Source organism: Microcaecilia unicolor, chromosome 7, assembly GCF_901765095.1.
Source record: "Microcaecilia unicolor chromosome 7, aMicUni1.1, whole genome shotgun sequence".
NCBI lineage: Eukaryota > Metazoa > Chordata > Amphibia > Gymnophiona > Siphonopidae > Microcaecilia > Microcaecilia unicolor.
Window position 1 is genome coordinate 84,979,579 of NC_044037.1, and position 21,454 is coordinate 85,001,032.

Consider the following 21,454-nt stretch of genomic DNA (forward strand, 5'->3'; position numbering starts at 1 on the left):
CCTTCGATACCGATGCCGTCGAGGTCGACGTCGAGGGGCCGGCGCAAGTTCCAAAAAGACGGTCCCGAAGAACTTGCCTCGCAACCTGAGTCCGTTTCCGGAGATCAAGACACAAAGAACACGACTTGATATTGTGCTCCGGCCCGAGGCACTGGAGGCACCAAGCGTGGGTGTCGGTCTGCGAGATAGGCCGGTCGCACCGACCACACTTCTTAAATCCACTCGGGACCTTCGAGGACATCGACGGAAAAATCGCATTGGCGAAGTTAAAGTCGTCGATGGTGTCACACCTCGAAAAATAAATCGACCGCGCGGCCACAAGGCCGCAACGCCCCCGCTAGAAAACGAGGGAAAAATTAAGCGCGTTCTCTCTTTTTTTTTTTTTTTAAAAGGAAAAAAAAAGGTTTGGAGCGCGCGGCAACAAGAAACAGAAAATTAGCGAATTCGCGAACAACACGATGGTTTTCCGGGGCTGAGTAAGAGAGCGGCGACGCACGACTCTCTCCAGCGCGGAAAAGAAAAGACTGGCGGGAATGGTCGCGCACGGGCGGGAAGACGGCCGCGCATGCGTGGTGGGCGTGCCCTGCGTGCGGACCGCCCGCGAAGCTTCTTCCGGTTGGTGGGGGCTGCCGCGGACGTCACCCAGTCGTGAGAACAAGCAGCCTGCTTGTCCTCGGAGAAAAATCTTTTCTGCTTCAAGATTGTTGTTTGTTTTTCTTTTTTTTAACGGAGCCAGCGGGAGGGGCGAGAAAAGGAGGGACCTGGCACCACCAGGTTTGCACTTGCTCACGAAGAGCCCTCAACCCCAGGTACTCAACAAAGCCTAAGTAAATAGGCGTGGAGACCAAGCCAGAGCTGCTGCGTGTGACCACACACCTGCTAGATAGAGAGAATACTGAGGATTTCCTGGTAGCACATGACCATATATAGAGAGGTAAAAGATCACTCTCTCCACCTGCTGGTAGATGGACACAACCCACTATGGACTGATCTGCTTGATGATATGGAAACTGCTGTTCCTGGAGATGGTCCAGCCACCACCACCACTCTGCAGACCCCAGACAGGCCCATAGAGCCTCAAACCTCCTAGACCAGCACAGTACATGTCACTAACTACCACAGGCAGAGAATACTGGAGCATAACATGAAGACACAGCCCCATAAAGCAGTGATGCCATTACAAATCTGTGTTCCCTACTTCCATCTGCTGCCAAGGTGGCAAACCATGCACCTGGACTGGTCTAACCGCATGAGGAAATCAAGGTGATTTGGCATCCTGAGGATTGCATGCTCCTTTTCACTGTAAGTCATGGAAGCTGCCAGGGATTGAGAATCCAGAGTCAGTAAAATTCTGGCATGAGCAGCAAAGGGGGCAGAAGCTTACCTTAGCATATCTCCTCAGGAAGCGATACGAAACGGGGATATTGATGTCAAACTTCAGTGTCTGCAGAATATCCCTTTCTGTAGCAATCAGCTCCTCCCTTTTGTATGCATCATCACAGATGTAAAGGAAGTCATCGACACAAGGTGGGCATCGCTCCTGAATTTAAGAAGATATATCTATCTATATATTCCTAAATGAGCAAAATGTGATGGTAAACTTTGTAAACTATCAGAATAGAACAAAGGTTAAAAAAGGGCAAGACTTTAAATGTTATAAAATGGAAAAAAAAAAAAAAAAAAGATACCACTGCAGGATTTTGGAAACACTTCATATCACCCTCACCCCAGAAGCTAGAGGCCGACAGAAACTGCTTTTCCAGTTTCGGCCAAAATCAAAAGTGCCACCGAAACTGTCTGAAAGCTTTCAGCCGAAACCAAAACTGCATCTGAAAAGCACTACATTACTTACAATCACAGTTAAAAAAAACAAAACAAGAGTGTCCCCCCCCCCCCCCCCAGGGCTACCAGACCCTGGTAGTCTAGTGGTGTAGTCAGGGCAGGAGTGATGAGCCAATCATGGCAGTTGTTTTGACAGCAGTGCCGGAATGGGCAGGAGAAACTGGGGATCACTCGTGCCCCAACTACATACCTATACCACCAGGGAGATCATGGGTGGGGCAGCGGAGGCACAGCTCCATCCAGGAGTAGGGGAAGCGGAGAGAAACAGTTCAAAGCACAAATTTTCAGCTTCCTCCAAGAACACGTGGTCATTTTCAGTCAATACTGAAAACATTGCCACAATTTAACACATTTCAGCTGAAACCGGGCAGAAAGGATTTTGGGCCCCTTTCCGGCACCGTAACTGAAACAGAACTCTGTCAGCCTCTACCCGAACCTTTTCACAGGCACTATGGTTTTTCATAATAAATTAGAGTGATGCATCAATCTACGACTTGATGCCATTGAGATAAATAGGAATTATACCAGTCACGTTTTCCCCAAGAACAGTCTAGCCTGAGCTTCATTCTTTAGCATAATTCCCATTTTCTAGGGAGTATTTTTATTACAGCACCAAAGCTTATGTGGTTTGTTGATACAGTATTGATACAAACTTTGAAACAGGACCCAACGTGCAGAGAACCTAAACATTTCAGTCAAATATCACAAATATGAGCTAAAAAAAAAAGCACACACTTCTGCTACAGAGAGCCTTCAATTTAAATTGTTTTATAACTTCCATGTACGCTCCCAACCCAAGTAAGGTAGTTTATAATTGTGTGTATTAAATATGAAAACTACAGTGCTAAAATAAAAGACAAATCTAGAACACCATGCCTTAAACCACTGAAAACATTGTATACAAAAGACTAGTAAGAGTTTAAAAAAAAAAAAAAAACCTTTTTTTTTTTTTTTAAATTTGTTCATGGCAATTTTTCTGAAACCATTTGTTTCTCAAAGTCCATCTTTTTTCAGGGTCTCATTATATCAGCTGAACATTCTCATGACCGCAGACAATAGCCAATTCAAATTACCACTCAGAGAACTAAGATGAACATATGAATACATAATTATATGGTTTTTTTTTTCAAAAGTATACCTTGGCACACTGCACAAGCAAGTGCATGAGTACAGGAGCAGACTCACTCCTCCAATCTCCTCTTCCTCTACACTCAGCTCCCCTAAAACCAACCCAGATTCATCACCTCCTACCACATTGGCCACCTTAAAATCTCTTGCCCCCACTCAGTATCACTCCCCCCACCCCCGCACTTACAATACATAGTAAATGGCGGCAGATAAAGACCTGTACAGTCCATCCAGTCTGCCCAACATAGAGGGGTTGGAAAGAATTCTACAAGCCAGGCTCCCCATGCTTTCCCTACTGTTATTTGAAAAGGTTACATATCCTGTAACAGTTTATTAAACAACAACAATCTACCTCACAAATCATCACTGCCTGCACCATTTATGCTACCATGGTGTGCTTTGTTCTGCAAGAGCAAACTCACACATCAGCTGCCTGTCACAGTGTAACATTTATAGGAAGACCTGAGTTTGGTAAGGTAAAATTATGTATAATCATACCTGATAATTTTCTTTCCATTAATCATAGCTGATCAATCCATAGACTGGTGGGTTGTGTCCATCTACCAGCAGGTGGAGATAGAGAGCAAACTTTTGCCTCCCTATATGTGGTCATGTGCTGCCGGAAACTCCTCAGTATGTCGATATCAAAGCTCCATCCGCAGGACTCAGCACTTAGAGAATTACACCCACGAAGGGACACTCTGCCCAGCTCACCACCGCCGAAACGGGGGAGGGGAATTAACCCAGCTCATCCCCACACAAGTGGGGGAGGGGAATCCGTCCAGCTCATCCCCGCGGAGCGGGGGAGGGACACCACACCCACCGATGCGGGGGGATCTGGCTTATCCTGCAACCGCAACCGCGGGAGGAGCTGACTGACCCTAACACCGCCGAAGCGGGAGGGGTACAAAGCTGCCCTACAGCCGCACGAAGCGGGAGGGAGTGCCGGCAGAATTTTAAGTCTCAATCCAGCCCCGTAAAACGGAGGGGAGAGGAATGCAGCAGCTCACTGTAACACAAACTCGTCTTAACTCTTGAAGAATCCAAGTGAAAAAACTTGAACACGAAGTCTTTCTGAAGTAACTGAAGACTAAACTTGAACCTGAAATGCAACCAGAATAAAAACAGTACAGATATCTGGGAGGGGCTATGGATTGATCAGCTATGATTAATGGAAAGAAAATTATCAGGTATGATTATACATAATTTTACCTTCCATATCATCAAGCTGATCAATCCATAGACTGGTGGGATGTACCGAAGCAGCACTCACCCAGGGCGGGACATTGAAATCCCTGACCTCAACACTGAAGCTCCAAACCGGGCCTCCACCCGTGCAGCCACAGTCAAACGGTAATGCTTGGAGAATGTATGAGCCGAAGCCCAAGTTGCCGCCTTGCATATCTCTTCCAAGGAGACGGATCCGGCCTCTGCCATCGAGGCCGCCTGAGCTCTCGTGGAGTGAGCCTTCAGCTGGATAGGCGGCACCTTCCCCGCGGCCACATAAGCCGCTGCAATGGCTTCCTTGACCCATCTTGCCACTGTAGGCTTAGCAGCCTGCAGACCCTTACGAGGACCTGCAAACAGGACAAACAGATGATCCGATTTCCGGAAATCATTGGTCACTTCCAAGTATCTGATGATGACTCGTCTCACATCCAGAAATTTAAGAGCAGAGTACTCCTCTGGGTAGTCCTCCCTACGAAAGGAAGGGAGACAGAGCTGCTGATTCACATGGAAGCGAGAAACAATCTTGGGCAGGAAGGAAGGCACTGTGCGAATAGTCACTCCTGCCTCAGTGAACTGCAGAAAAGGCTCTCGACATGAGAGCGCCTGGAGCTCGGAAACTCTTCTGGCTGAAGTGATAGCCACCAAAAAGACTGCTTTCAACGTCAGGTCTTTCAGAGATGCCCTCGACAAGGGTTCAAAAGGCGGCTTCTGCAATGCTCTTAGCACCAGGTTGAGATTCCACGCAGGCACCACTGAGTGCAGAGGAGGGCGCAGGTGATTAACTCCCTTGAGAAAGCGCACCACATCTGGCTGCGAAGCCAGGGAAGCACCCTTCAGGCGGCCCCTGAAGCAAGCCAGAGCCGCTACCTGGACTTTAAGGGAACTGAGCGACAGGCCTTTCTCCAGACCTTCTTGCAGGAACGCCAACACTGAAGAAATTGGAGCAGTGAAGGGAGAAAGTGAGCCTACTTCACACCACGCTGCAAAGATACGCCAAACCCTAGCGTAAGCAGTAGAAGTAGAGCGCTTCCTCGCTCTCAGCATAGTGGCGATGACCTTGTCTGAGAAGCCCTTCTTCCTCAGACGCTGCCGCTCAATAGCCAGGCCGTAAGACCAAAGGGGGAGGGATCCTCCATCACCACGGGACCCTGATGTAACAGGCCCTGCTCCACTGGCAGCCGCAGAGGATCGTCGACTGAGAGCCTGATCAAGTCCGCATACCAGGGACGCCTGGGCCAATCCGGACTCACCAGGATTACCCTGCCGGGATGCTTTGCCACCCGGTCTAGCACCCTGCCCAACATGGGCCAGGGCGGGAACACATAGAGAAGCTCTTGTGTCGGCCACTGTTGGAGAAGAGCATCTACTCCCAGGGATCGAGGGTCCCGTCCTCTGCTGAAAAAGCGCGGCACTTGGCCATTGGCCGATGACGCCATCAGATCTAGGCTCGGCTGGCCCCAGCGCTTCGTGATGTCCAAGAACGCCTGAGCAGATAGCTGCCACTCTCCGGGCTCCAAGGTATGGCGACTGAGAAAGTCCGCCTTGACATTCATGACTCCGGCAATGTGGGCCGCTGAAAGCTGCTCCAGGTTCGCTTCCGCCCACTGGCAAAGATTCATAGCCTCCTTGGCTAGAGGGGCGCTCTTGGTACCTCCCTGGCGGTTGACATAGGCCACAGCCGTGGCATTGTCCGACAGGACCCGTACAGGCTTCAACATCAGTACCGGGATGAACTCCAAAAGCGCCAACCGAATGGCTCTGAGTTCCAGGAGGTTGATAGACCACTTTGCCTCTGCAGGAGACCAGAGCCCCTGCGCTGTCCTTCCCAAGCAGTGGGCTCCCCAGCCCGACAACGAGGCGTCCGTCGTGACGACAATCCACTCTGGGGTCACCAGAGGCATTCCCGCAGACAACTTGTCTGTCTGCATCCACCAGCTCAGCGCCTTGCGCACTGCTGGGTCCAAGGGAAGGCGCACAGCATAATCCTCCGACATCGGAGTCCAGCGCTGCAGCAAAGAGTGTTGAAGTGGTCTCATATGAGCCCTGGCCCAGGGCACAACTTCCATCGTGGCCGTCATAGAGCCCAACAGCTGCACATAGTCCCAAGCCCGAAGGGGAGAGGCTACTAGGAACTGGTCCACCTGAGCCTGAAGTTTGACAATCCGATTGTCTGGCAGGAAAACTCTGCCCACTTGGGTGTCGAATCGAACTCCCAGGTACTCCAGAGACTGAGTCGGGCGCAGCTGGCTCTTCTCCCAGTTGAAGATCCATCCCAGGGAGCTCAAAAGAGCAACTACCCGGTCCACAGCTTTGCCGCACTCTGCATAAGAGGGGGCTCGGATCAACCAGTCGTCCAGATAAGGATGGACTTGTACCCCTTCCTTTCGTAGGAAGGCCGCGATGACCACCATTACTTTGGAAAAGGTCCGCGGAGCAGTAGCCAACCCGAAAGGGAGGGCTCTGAACTGGAAGTGTCGTCCCAAGACTGCAAAACGCAGAAAGCGTTGATGAGGAGGCCAGATGGGAATATGCAGGTACGCTTCCTTGATGTCCAAGGATGCCAGGAACTCTCCTGCCTTCACTGCCGCTATAACAGAGCGGAGAGTCTCCATGCGAAAGTGCCGCACTTTCAAGGCCCGATTGACCCCTTTGAGGTCGAGGATAGGCCGGACAGAACCTCCTTTCTTTGGTACCACAAAGTAAATGGAGTAACGTCCCTTGCCAAGCTGACTTTCTGGCACCGGAACGACCGCGCCCAGGCGGATCAGATTGTCCAAGGTCTGCTGCACTGCCACAGCTTTGACCGGAGACTTGCAGGGAGAGAGTACAAACCCGTCTTTTAAGGGTCGGCAGAACTCTAGTTTGTAGCCGTCTCTGATGACTTCCAGCACCCACGCGTCTGAAGTTATTGTGGTCCACTCGCCCAGAAACGAGGACAGCCGTCCTCCAATCTGCACTGGGGCGAGGACCAAGACCCCGTCATTGGGTACGAGACCCTGGGGGAGGACCGGAGGGAGCACCTCCGGGACGGCGGTCTCTGCGAAAGGAATGCTGCTTGGGGGAGAAATTCCTCTTGAAGGAAGAGGGGGCAGAGGAACCCGACTTGCCCAGGCGGTACCGACGGGCTTCCTGCAACCGTCCTCTGGAGGTACCGGGACGAGAACTAGCCCGAGCCCTGACCTCTGGTAATTTCTTGCCCTTAGACGTGCCGAGATCGGTCACGATTTTGTCCAGCTCGACCCCAAAGAGCAGCTTGCCTTTAAAAGGCAACCTAGCCAGGCGGGATTTAGAGGCGTGGTCAGCAGACCAATGTTTCAGCCAAAGCCACCGCCGCGCAGAGATTGTCTGAGCCATGCCTTTCGCTGAGGCCCTCAAGACATCATACAGCAAGTCTGCCAAATAGGCTAAGCCCGATTCCAGGGCCGGCCAATCAGCCCTCAAGGAATGATCCGAGGGGGAAGCCCGCTGCACCATAGTCAGGCACGCCCTGGCCACATAGGAGCCGCAAACTGAGGCCTGCAAACTTAAAGCAGCCGCCTCAAAGGACGACCTTAAGGCCGCCTCCAATCTTCTGTCTTGGGCGTCCTTTAGGGCCGTGCCACCTTCCACCGGCAACGCCGTTTTCTTAGTCACCGCAGTGATTAAAGAATCCACGTAGGCCACAGATAGGCCTCACGTTCACTCACAGGCAAAGGATAGAGGCGGGACATAGCCCTAGCCACTTTAAGGCTCGCTTCTGGGACATCCCATTGAGCCGAAATTAGGGTGTGCATGGCATCAAGCACGTGGAAGGTTCTAGGCGGGCGCTTCGTCCCCAGCATAATGGCAGAGCCAACAGGGGCTGAGGGAGAGACGTCCTCCGGAGAGGAAATCTTCAAAGTGTCCATGGCCTGTAACAACAGGTTGGGCAAATCCCCTGGGCTAAAAAGCCGCGCTGCAGAGGGGTCATCCGCTCCATCCGAGCGGGGATCCGTCTCCTCCAAGGAATCCGCAAAGGACCGTTGGGAGATCTCAGACACGCTGCCCTCATCTACATCGGAGGAGACAAATTCCTCCAAGGCCTGGGAATCAACCCGAGGGCGTTTACCTCTGGGAACCTCAACCTCTTTACCAGACGAGGGAGCAGGGGCAGCGTTTTGCATGAGGAAAGCCTGATGCAGCAGCAAAACAAACTCGGGGGAGAAACCCCCCAGACTGTGCACTTCCGCAGCCTGGGCAACAGCCCTAGACGCACCCTCAACCGGCGCTCGTAAGAGCGGGGGAGAGACATGCTGCGCATCCAAAATGGCGTCCGGCGCGACACTCCGCGAAGGAGCCGCGCGGGAAGAACGGCGCTTAACTTTAGCCGCTTTTGTGCCGTCGCCCAAATTAAGGGCGTTCATGGCATTAATGTCTCCAACCTCAAGGGCGGCCCACGAAGAAGCCGTCCGAGCCGCGTGGCCGGCCAAGATGGCGGAGGCGAGGAGCGGGGGATGGGCGTTTATGGCGGGAAAAACCGCCACGCCGGAGGAAGGACCGGGACATTCATCGGTCACGAAACTGTCACCCAACAAGGGCGAATCAGGCTGTAAGACCCCCGCATCCCCTCTAGAAGCGCTCAAGCGATCCGGGGAGCGACCCTTTGCGCCCTCGCCCTCCAACGCCATATGCCACGAGGAGAAGAATCGGGGAACCCCCTGCCCGCTATAAAAAGGTAAAAATTACCTGCTGTCCGCTCCGAGCTGTAACGAACTGGTGTCCCAGTGAGTAGCTGCAATGAACGTTTAAATAAACGTCGAAATAAACGCCTTTAAGGACGTTTAAAATTTTTTTTTTTTTTTTTTAACGGAGCCAGCGGGAGGGGGGAGAAAAGGAGGGACCTGGCACCACCAGGTTTGCACTTGCTCAAAAGAGCCCTCAACCCCAGGCACTCAACAAAACCTAAAAATTAGGCTTGGAGGCCTAGCCAGAGCTGCTGCTGTGTGTGACCACCACCTGCTGAGATAGAGAACATACTGGGGAGTTTCCGGCAGCACATGACCACATATAGGGAGGCAAAAGTTTGCTCTCTATCTCCACCTGCTGGTAGATGGACACAACCCACCAGTCTATGGATTGATCAGCTTGATGATATGGAATACATTTTTATTGCTTGCTTTCAATATTACAGTAGATTAAAATAAATTGGAGAAACTATCGCAGAAATATTTACCAGGGAAAGAAAAGCAAGACAGCCCTGCTTAAACGGCTTAAAACATGTGGAGGGGCATTTTCAAATGGGGACGCCCATCTCTGAAGACATCGCCGCGAAGAGGCGGGGCATCTCGTATTATCAAAACAAGATGGGCATCCATTTTTCATTTTGATAATATGGTCGGGGACGGCCAAATCTCAACATTCAGGTCGACCTAAGAGATGGTCAACTCAAATGTTGAGATGGTCGACCTTAGAGATGGACAACCTCGGTTTTCGCAGATAATAGAAACAGAGAACGCCCATCTCAAAAATGACCAAATCCAAGCCAATTGGTCGTGAGAGGAGCCAGCATTCATAATGTCCCCCTCACATGCCAGGACACCAACCGGGCACCCTAGGGGGCACTGCAGTGGACTTCCAGACTAATGCCTCACTCATGCCCCCCCCCCCCCCCCATATTCATTCTTGTCCCCAAGGCTCAACCCTCTCTCCACACTAACTCCCTCCAACTTTCACCCAACTTCAGTCTCACCCCCAAGAATAAACGCCACCAACCCCAAGGGTTCCCCTCCTTGTCTATTTCAAACTCCCTCCCCTGCTTTTCCCTATTCAGGTGCTGCAGTCATAAGATGGCTAATATAAGCCACTGGAAGCAGAGAAGACCTCGGGTGACAGTGGCAGCAGGCAAAGAAGAACCGAGGGGGGGGGGGGGGGTGGAAAAGATTAGAAGATATAAAAATCTGGAAAGTTTAATTTGCAACAAAAGGATTAGATTAGAAGATACTTTTTAAAATTGTTAATTACTTGGCTAATACTTCAGAACTAACTTTACTTGTGAATACTTAAAAAAAAGAGAGAAAATTGATGAAGGAATGCTATATCACAAACTAACCTCCAAGCTAAAGAGGTTAGGGCTCTTCAGCTTGGAAAAGAGATGGCTGAGGGGGCATACATCCGTGGGCATTCCCACGAGAGTATGGCGCCATGATCAAGAAAGCGGCTTATTGTAGCCAAGACACTGACCCCTGAAGACACTCTACGAGTGAAACACGTACATGTTGGGTTACAATGAGTGGAAATTTAGCATTGGGTTATAACAAGAAGAGATTACCACAATTTAATAAGATGATATGTTGTATAAATCAATGAGAGGAACATTTTGGAGAACGGCCACGTTTACCCTTTTGGATTAAAGAGAAAGTTTCAAGCAAATTGTGGTACAGGATTTATACTCTTGGAAAGAATAACTAAGTATGCGATAGCTCCGATTGGATTGGAGCGGTGAAGATTTGGACAAGTGAAATTCCCATTGCATGAAGTTTGATGGATTCTGACCAAAGCGAGAAATATTTGGATATTGGCAGCATTTTAACCAGCTGCTGGAAGGGATTGTAAGAGATGTGGACTGGTCTCCAAATTACAAGAATTTAAGTACTCCATAGATTTTGATGTGCAGGTGCACTTTATGTGTGATAGTGTTTGTTGTGTGTGAGGAAAGATTTTATATATTTGAACAGCATAGTTAGTGAGATTTTAATAAATGTAATAAAGGTAGGAAGACATTTAATAAAGATTGATGACATAAAATGTACAATAGTTGTTTGAGAACTGGTATATTATATTGAATACAACTATTATGTGAAATTGTACCCTAGTAATAGTGTTATTTGTAAGGGACTGGGAGATCTGCGGTGATGGGACGAGGATGGGTTTTTGTGTTTGTGTTGTATAACTGTTAAAATTCAAATAAAAATAAAGTAAAAAAAAAAACCTGTAAAACTAGAATTGCCACCTTGTTCCAGGTCAACTCAAAAGACTGATCTATTCTGGCTCTGAATCACTACATGCATGGATTTGTCATTATGAAAATGTAAGAGAAATAAATTTGACAACTACTGTCATGCAAGAGAACAAAACCAGGGTTAGGTGCAAAAGAACAGACTCAAGGGGAGGAAGTGACGTCATGAGACTGAATGGCCGCCTGAGCTTTTAGCTCCTGCACTTCCCCGCTTACAGCTTGCAAAATCTGCTGACATTGGGACACATACTACTCCCCGGGTGGCTATTGCACTGCACTCCTCTCTACAGGTTCAGGTGGAGAAAGTGAAGCGTGATACAGAGGGGAGATTTTTGCTTTTGAATGTGTCTATAGGTGGTCAGTCTGTCACATAGGCATCAGTATATGCGCCAAATGAAGCACAACATAGGTTCCTTTCCACATTGATTGGGCATTTTCTTTCTTGCTCTCTGGAGAAGGTAATTGTGTGTGTGTGTGGGGGGGGGGGGGGGGGGGGGGGGAATTTTAACACTACGCATCAACCTGTTCTGGATAGGTCGGGTCTGCCATCAGGGATTAATACCACAGTTTCTCAGGCCTTGAATAGGTTTACTAGAGATTTGGGTATTTTGGATGTTTGGCGTGTTTCACATCCAGTGGTTCGAGATTACTCGTTTTATTCCCATTCTCATGATACATATTCTAGGATTGATTATACTTTTGTGGATGTATCATTGACTCACGCTGGATGGGAATCAGACATTGGAACAGCTACATTGTCAGATCATGCACCGGTTTGGGTTAGTCTTCCCTCGCTCGGTGGGGAGGAGAAGGAGTGGAGATGGTCCTTGAATACTACATTATTAAAGGAGCAGGAGATTATAGATGGTTACCGACGGATCTTGAAAGACTACCTAGAGTTTAATGTTGTCTGGGTCCTTCATTGGGGGTGGTTTGGGATGCGCTTAAGGCGGTCACTAGGGGCTACACTTTCTGCAAAAGGCTAGTTTCAAGACTAGGAAGCAAAGGGCGGAGGTTGGGAAGTGTTTAGCACAATTGTCTCGCTTATCTGCAAGGCACCAATCTTCTCACTCAGTAAAAGATTTGCAGGACATTCAGGCGATGCGTTTGAGACTTGACCAGATATATACAGACCAATTGAAGTTCTTTAATGAAAGGCAAGGGCATTCTGGGTTTGTTTATAGTAATAAACCGAGAAGGGCCTTGGCGGTTAAGCTGCACCAGTCCAGGGTCGATAGAACCATTTTAAAAGATGCAAGATAAGGAGGGGGGGTTGGTGACTAGTTTCAAAACAGATTAGGGAGCAATTTCAGTCGTTCTATCAAACGCTCTACTCTTCTGAAGCGGTGTCTGGTCCAGAAGTGCAGCACAAATTCTTTTCGACTTGTTCTTTTCCTACACTTACAGAGGGTCAGCGAGAGGCATTGGATGGGAGGGTTGCCGTGGAGGAAGTCGTCAAGGTGATCAAGGGCCTTCCGAAAGGAAAGTCGCCTGGTGTGGATGGGCTACCTAACGAATTTTATAAGGCCCTTGGGGGGGGGGGGGGGGCGGAGTTGGCTCCAATTCTGACAGAAATTATTAATGAGATCTTAATGGGGGATGAGTTCCCTGCTTCTATGATGGAAGAATGGATAGCGGTAATACCCAAACCTGGTAAAGATGCGACTGAATGCGCCTCCTATCGTCCTATTTCCATATTAAATTCTGATATAAAAATTTTAGCAAAAGTATTGGCCAATAGATTAGCAAAAGTTATGCTGGATTTGATACATCCAGACCAGACGGGCTTTATTCCTTATAGACAGGCAATGGATTATGTTCATTTGCTTCATAAAGCCAAAAAACTAAATCTTCCTGTTTGTCTGCTGGGACTGGATGCTGAAAAGGCCTATGACAGAGTCCATTGGCCTTTCATGTTCCAGGTGTTGGATCATTTTGGATTTGGTTCTGGTTTTATTAGATGGATTCAGGCATTGTTTTTTTTTTTTTTATTATTATTTAATTTTACATTATTCATCAAGCATTTCAACTTGAACAGAAAAGGTACTTCATCAAAAGAAAAACAAAAACAAATACATCTATATAAATTCAAAATTATAGTTTACCAGATTTAAGTACTCTCAAGTCCTCTATTTTGTGATCCAAGAGTTACACAAGTGGAATATTTAAAGAAATATAGTAAGAATTATTAAACCTGTCTAAACAAAGAGTTCCTAATTCAATCATAGCTCTATTTATGTTAATATTATCCTTAATATCTTCTGGCAACAAGAAATTCTGTAAGGTGTAGAGATTCATAAAAAACATACTTCACTGACTGGTAACAGATTACACACTTGCAAGGATAACGTAGGTAAAAGGTAGCGCCCAACTGAAGGACACCTGGTTTTAGAAGCAAAAATTGTCTACGTCTTCTTTGTGTTTCCTTAGAAACATCAGGGAATATACGTATTTTTAATCCCATGAATTCTTTGTCTTTATTTTTAAAGAACTGTCTCATAATCCACATTTTGTCCGGAGGAAAAGCAACTGTTACCAGCAATGTTGCTGGAGAAACTAATTCAACTGTTGGAGCCTCTAGTATGGCAGAGGCATCCAGCAGTTGATCCGAAGAATTTCCAGGCGCCTTAGTTGGTAAATAATAGGCCTGAGTTATAGGAGGAAGAGAATCCTCCGGTATCCCCAGGGACTCTTTGAAATATTTATTCAACAGTTCCCTAGGAGCAATCATAATTGTCCTAGGGAAATTCAAGAGTCTTAAGTTATTGGCCCTCTGGGAGTTCTCCAGAAGTTCAATCTTCCTCCCCATATTAATACAGTCTTTAGTTAAAGTTGTTTGTATCTCTTGTATTTTTTCTATGTGTTCCAGTTGGTTTTTTATATTTTTTGATATATCTTTCCTTTCATTTTCAGCGGTTACAACAGTTTCTTCTAGTATCTTTACTCGGGATTCTAATACTTGAACTTGAGGACATAGAACTTTTCCTAAGTTAACTATCAAAAGCCATAAATTTTCCAGGGTCACTTCTGTAGGTTTAACTTCTAGAAACGCAAGAGTGTTCAAAGTCTGTTGCTCTTCAGCAGAAGTACTTACAGATTGCATTCCTGTTAAACTCAGAGGAACTCTCGCAGACAAAGATGTAGACTCCTGGGCTAGAGAAGGGCTAAAATTCCCTTCAACACTTTTATTCTCCGGCGAGTTTATTATGTTCCCCTTTGGCTCCACTGCTAAAACACTTCCTGGTTGCAGAGACGACGACGCCGGTGCCGGAGAAAGAACGCCCAGGGGCTGCGGGGGACGAGCACGCAGGTCGGGGCTTAGAGAGATGTCATGCACTAGCGGCGTCTCGGAACTTCCACCATTCCAGGAGTCGCAAGAGTGCCATTCTCTGACCTCTGTTGAACTCCGGATCTCCGCAGAAAGGTATCTAATGTACCCGAAGGCAGAGTAATAGGTCGGCCTGGGGGAGCAGCGGCTGCCGATTTCCCTCTGCGTTTCGGCATAACGAGGAAACAAACCAAGCCACTCAAGGCTGATCAAGGACCGTGGAGATCAGCATCAGGTTCTTTCCGCCATCTTGGATCTCCACCGAGAAGAGACTCGATTCAGACATTGTATACGTCACCTAGGGCCTGTGTTCGGGTTAATTATTTTTATTTTTGTTACATTTGTACCCCGCGCTTTCCCACTCATGGCAGGCTCAATGCGGCAGGCAATGGAGGGTTAAGCGACTTGCCCAGAGTCACAAGGAGCTGCCTGTGCTGGGAATCAAACTCAGTTCCTCAGTTCCAAAGTCCACCACCCTAACCACTAGGCCACTCCTCCTCCCCGATGTTTTCTCTTGTCTCGTGGGACTAGACAAGGATGTCCGCTATCGCTATTGCTTTTTGCATTGGTTATGGAGCCTCTTGCCATATATATCCGGTCAGACGAATATAAGCTGGCACTGTTTGCGGATGATGTGCTTCTCTCTTGAACTAAACTTTTGAATTCATTGCCAAATCTGATGAAAGGCTTATCACTGTACTCAGCAGTCTCAGGCTTCAAGTTGAATGTTAGTAAGTTGGAGGGTCTAGCTGTTGGGCTATCGGGACAGGTTTTGGAATCTCTTCAGCAGTCCTTTTCCTTCAAATGGGTAAAGGGGGGTATAACTTACCTGGGGGGGGGGGGGGGGGGGGGGGGGTTACTATTACTCCTCACCTATCAGAGCTGTTTTCGGCTAATTATCCGCCCCCTTTAAAGGCCATATATAGGGATTTAGAGAGGTGGGATACTACAGATTTGTCCTGGCTGGGTAGAATCGCAGCCTTGACGATGAATGTGTTACCACGCTTGATGTATTTGTTCCAGGTTCTTCCAATGAAGGTCTCTAGGAGTTTCCTAGTAGGGGTGCAGGATAAACTGGTTCGTTTTGTTTGGGCCAATAAGCGCCCTCGATTGCCTAGGTCATTACTCTATCAGGCTCGAAAGAAGGGGGGGGGGGGGCGGGGGGTCCCTACCGTCCTGTGGTATTACAAGGCAGCCCAGGCACGGGCGGCATTTGAGTGGTATCAGGATCATCCCCACAAGTTGTGGGTCAAACTGGAGCAAGATGAGGTAGGTTCTTGTCCACTCAGAGCTTTGATGTGGATCCCCCGTAAATTTAGGGGATTAAGTATGGATTTGTGCCTTTCGATACTCTCAACCTTCTTTTATTGGGATGGATTGTTCGCTAGGCCGGATGCAGTGTCCTCAAAACTATCGCCAATTGCGAATAATCCTCTTTTTCCTCCGGGTGTTTCTTCGGGACCTTTTCAGCGCTGGAAGTCTTTGGGTCTGGTAACCTGGGGTCAACTATATGACGAGGGTAATATGCTTTCCTTTGAATTGGAGTTATGCCATCTTACCGACGGAATTGTTTGCTTATGGTCAACTGAGGCATTTTCTTAGTTCTCGGGAAATCCAGGCCTCCATATTGAGGGAGGATACGTTTCTTTAAGATCTCTGTAAGGATTCTAAATCTACTAGAGGGCTAATTACTTGTTTATATTCATTTCTATATGGTAAGTTGGAACCTAATCATATGCATAGAGTGCGTTGGCAACAGGAACTGGGGATTATTGAGGATGGTGACTGGTCCTTTTTTTAAAACAATTGGTCTAAGATTTCAATTTCTGTTCCATACCAGGAGAATGTAGTCAAAGTGCTGTACCGGTGGTACTTGACTCCAGTTCAGTTGACCCATATGTTTCCTGGAACATCCCCATTGTATTGGCATGGCTGTGGACAGAGGGATACGATGGGCCATATCTGGTGGACGTGTTATAAAATTCGGGCATATTGGAAAGCCATCCAACATAGACTGCAGAAGTGGTTTCAACGACCTGTTAAGTGGTCTCCGGAATATTTTCTTTTTACAAAAAAATCACCAGGTCTTACTAAATCCCAAGCATTGTTAGGCCGACAAGCAATGGTGGCAGTGAGAGTAGTGCTTGCTGCGTGTTGGAAATCATCTGTCACTCCACCTTTGCTGAGTTGGTTAAATAAGCTATGGTGTATCTGTGAAATGGAGAGACTTAGGGCTGTGCAAAGTCACACTGAGGATAAATGGAAAGCAATCTGGGAGCCCTTCTTGAAACACTGTCAATATTAAGAGGGAGAGAGGGTGGTTGGGCCAAGTGGGGGGGGAGGGGGTTAATTGGGTAGTGTTTGAATGGAGGTGGGGTTTGTCTTAATTCATTTTATAAAATCTTAAAACATGAGATCTTATTACGTGCTGTTGTAGTAATTGGCATTTTTGTTCATGTTGTTTTATTGTAAAGCATACCACTGGGGGTTAAGATGGCAAATAGTATGCTATGTATGATGTTTTACGAGTAATAGTTCCTTATGTACAGGGAATTTTTCATTCTCAATAAAGACCTTTTACAAATTAAAAAAAAGAACAGACTCAAGTAGAGAGGAAAACATAAGAAATCAGGTAGTCTTCAATCAACTAACTTAAGCACTGCTGCTCCAAAAAGAATGGTGTGCTACTTCTCATAGCAATTGGATAAACATCACCCAGTTCCCCTACCACCCCAACATCAAAGAATACTATTGTTAACTTATAACGTTTAAGCAGCAACCAAGGGTTTCCTAAAATCAATCCCTGGGCAGCCATGTTCAGAAAAAAGTGTCATGCATTCTCTCATATTAACCAATGTCACCACACAGCATAAGTCAACAGTACAGCCAGGTCTTTCAAGAGGTATTCGCCAGTTTCGTTAAGGGCTGGGAAGGAAGAAAAATCACCTCAAATTTTGAAGCTATGAGGATGGCTGTGGAGCCAATTAGCTGCAGCTTCTCCCTCATACACGAGGACAATACGAGGTAATGATCCACCAACTTGACTGCCAGGTACAACGTTTCATGGTTCAGCTCAAAATTCTCCTAAAAGGAAAACAAACCAACGTGAGAAGTCCAGGAAACACCAATGGTCATCCATACAAGCCTCTCTCATGACTAGTCAAAAGCAAGGAGTTTCTGTATTGAGTACCTTCCTCAGAACGTTTATAGACAGTGGAGGTAATTTTCTAAATGTGCACTTATGAATAGGCACTTACACTAGTACTGTATAAAGGAAAGTAACAGCAAAAATTCACACCTGAATGCTGAAGATGAGTCTTGTCCAGACTCCCCCTCTTGATTTCCCTTATTATTTCATGTCACACTGAATGGTTTCTGATCTTTAAACTAAATGTAATATTAGACAAAGGGAGCCTGAGTAAACAATGGTTTTAAAATTATGCCATTAAAGGAAAAAAGTTATCGTTTATCTTTGTGTGTGAAGAGGGACGGACAAGGACTATGTGGGGCAGGAGTGTATATTAACTGTATATCTGAGTGGTGGATTGTGTATATATGTGTGGCAGATGAGTAGGATTACTTTTTTTTTTTAAGGGGAAGGGGGGTTATATGGGTTGGTGTGAAGGTGTCAGGCTGTTTGCTGATTGGGTATGAGAATATACATTTCAGAGCGTTTACACTCTCTTTCGTAAATTACTTCTTTAACTTGCACTCTCCAGCTACCCTCTTCCCTCAAGCTTTCTTTCACCTTCTTACATAGCCCAAACACTATCTTCTTTTTATTGTGCTGAGTTGGCACAATGCACACATCTTTGCACTCTTTTTGTTCCATTTCCCTATGTCATTCACAGGAATTAGTTTGCTCTTTGTTCCAAAAGAGGGCACACTGACAAAAACACCCTCAATTTGGGGTTATCTTCTTGTTTCCGGTAGAAAACATGAGAAATGTCGTTTCAAATGAATTCACTTCTTAATCTGTACATCTTTGCTACAGGGTCTGAGCCCTCAGGCAATTTTCTTCTTTGCTACAAACCCTGCTCTCTCTTTCTAGTTCCTCCTCTTGCAAGGTTTGCCTCCTTTATAGGTGTCATCATTAACAGTGATTCAACAGGTTTCTGATTGTTGCAGTTGTCCGGATCTTGCCATGTTTCTGACGCCGGGCTGTGGCTTTCTTCAGGGTATGCTGTAAGGTTTTTCCCGCCTCAATTCCCCACCGAAATCTCCTGCCTTCCCGAGGAAAACACCCACCTCAAACCCCAATTAATCGGGCTTGAGAACCTACTATATTAAAAAAAAAAAAACTGCAAACCTCACAGCACGATGGCTGAAACGCTGGTTCCACTTACTCAGGTGCAGCAAAGACCTGGACAACCACAACAATCATGACACAGACCACTGAAGCCCAAGAGAACAAAGACATGTTTCTGGTTTTTCAGGCTTGTGTGAAGGAACTGCTTTGCTGCTCTTGCCTTCTCCAAGGCACAAGATTACAGTCTAGGTGAATATCAGCTCTCAAAAGACAGAACAACAGCCTCACCTGCACTTCTACCATCCAGTCCACGAGGACAGCACGCATTGCTTTACTGATGTCCGTCTGCTTTTCCATATAGTTTGGAATCAAAAATTTCTCCTGCAATTAAAAAAAAAAAAAAGTCAGAGAGAGGGAGAGCTGTTGCATCCACATTCAGTTTTCTTGTTAACCTCATGTCTGAAGGATATTTTTCCAGAAATTTGGAAAAGGGATACACAACTTCTAAAGTATGTGTATGTTTTTAGTTTTAGTTTTGTAAGGCATTTCTATAAAATGTTACTTACAAAGGGCCCCATGCTCAAAGCAAATGTTATTTTGCTGGTAATATACAGAGGCTTTCGGACATAGCTTTACCATGCACGGAAGAAGTGACAAAGTCCTATGCTAATGAACTCACTAGTATTAAAATGAGCTCATTAGCGATTCCATGCAATGCACAGAGAAACAACACACAGAAAACCCCTCCCTTAAGGACTTTCCTGTCAATGCCCAGCGCCGATTGGCTCAGGACCTGACAGGAAAGTCACACCACGGTTCCTTACCCCCAAAAATCTCTGGCCTGTACCAGGCAGGGGCTGGGTGCCTCCATTTTGATGGTGGGCAAAGAGGCAGCAGGGAGTAGGTATTCTTCCTGCCTCTGACAAAGGGTATGTGGAGGGGTCTGGGGGAGGTGGAATTTCACTAGACCACCTGCCCATAGAGTTTGTCAATCCTTTCTTGGATCAGCCTGACCAAGCTCTTTCTGGTATTGAATATGGCACCCAATGAAAACGAACAGAGAAGGAACAAGATCTGTGCATATTCAGCACCCAGTCTGAATCGCTCTGGCCATGGTAAACCTGCCCTTGAAGACTTAGCCCGCATAAGCCAGTCCTCCAGTTATGGGTGTCAGCACTCATCTGCTACACAAAAAGGCTGTAATAACTACCACCACCTTGGAGAAGGTTCTTGGAATTGTGGCGAGTCCAAAGGGGAAGGTCTGCCCAGCACTATATAATTTAGAAACCAATAGGTGACCCACTCTGATTGGGATGAGGAGGCAGGCTTCTTTGAGGTCAAGCAAACTAAAAAAAAACCTCTCTACCTGACTGCAGTTATAAGGGAGCACAGGCTTTCCATTCTGAAATGTGGAACTGAAAGACAATTGATAATGCTGTTGAGATCGAGAAGGCTTGAATGTGACCCTCTTTCTTGAGCAGCAGCAGAAAATAAGTGGGAAATCGACCGACCGTGGACTCCAGAAATGAGAGGGACATAATAAGTACTTAGATTTATTGATTAAAAAAAAAAAAAAAAAAAAACTCTGCTCGGCACCGTGTTTCGGCCTATGGCCTGCCTCAGGAGTCTCTTGATGACAATTCAATGACAAAATTTCCAGTGTCGAGTCTTTTTTTTTATCAATAATTCTTCTTTAAAGTACCAAGGTTGCCCCTCTTGTTTCTGGAGTCCACAGTCGATTTCTCACTTATTTTCTGCTGTTGCTGTGTCCCATGGGATCTCAGCATTCTCCACTTCAGTGGGCTTCTACTGATGCTCCTTTCTTGGGTACCATGAAAGCGGGGGGGGGGGGGGGGGGGGGCGGTGGGTGCGGTCCGCCCCGGGTGCACGCCACCGGGGGGTGCCGCGCGCGCCTGTCCTCCGTTGTTCCATGCTTCTTCTCTGCCCCGGAACAGGAAGTAACCTGTTCCGGGGCAGAGAAAAAACATGGAACAACGGAGGACATGCGCGGCACCCTCCCCCCCCCCCCCCCCGGTGGCGTGCACCCGGGGCGGACCGCACCCACGGCCCCCCCCCCTAGGAACGCCACTGCTTACATGGTACCCAAGAAAGGAGCATCAGTAGAAGCCCACTGAAGTAGAGAATGCTGAGATCCCATGGGACACAGCAACAGCAGAAAATAAGTGAGAAATCGACTGTGGACTCCAGGTTACTTCCTGTTCCAGGGCAGAGAGGCAGCATGGAACAATGGAGGACAGGCGCGCGCGGCACCCCCCCCCCCCCCCCCCCCCCCGGCGGCGGGCCCCCGGCGGGGGGGGGGGGGGGGGCCGCATCAGTGATCTGCCCCGGGTGCCAGCCCCCCTAGGAACGCCACTGCATGAAAGTCATCTTTTCTGCCCATGCTTCACAAACAGACCTGGGATTATAGATTGTAAGCTCAGTAGGAAGCCTATCTTCCTCATGGCATCTCTTGATCATCAAGGGACCCAAGGAAAGAAAGTTAGCAGGTAGATCTTTTTTTCTTCTATATCATCCCACCAGATCAGTCTAGATGCTTGGGAATAACCACAACAGTGATCTTCAAGGGCAAGAACTAGACAGGCCAGATATTGAAATCTTAGCCCTACAGCCTGCATCCAACCTGTGGTAATTTACAAAGGAATGTAATGACAACCAAGTGGCTGTTCTGTATCTCTCTTGTGGT

At 47.4% G+C, this 21,454-nt stretch overlaps 1 protein-coding gene across 1 annotated transcript in view; it reads right to left on the reverse strand.

Annotated features, from left to right (window-relative positions):
* CCNB3 (cyclin B3) overlaps positions 1–21,454 on the reverse strand; it is a 92,452-nt gene that overhangs the window by 25,865 nt on the left and 45,133 nt on the right. The window contains exons 7-9 of the mRNA XM_030210455.1: positions 19,039–19,131; positions 17,448–17,585; positions 1,385–1,540 (exon numbers count right to left, since the gene is read on the reverse strand). Of these exons, the coding sequence (XP_030066315.1) occupies positions 1,385–1,540; positions 17,448–17,585; positions 19,039–19,131 (387 nt within the window). The remainder of the gene's footprint in view (positions 1–1,384; positions 1,541–17,447; positions 17,586–19,038; positions 19,132–21,454) is intronic.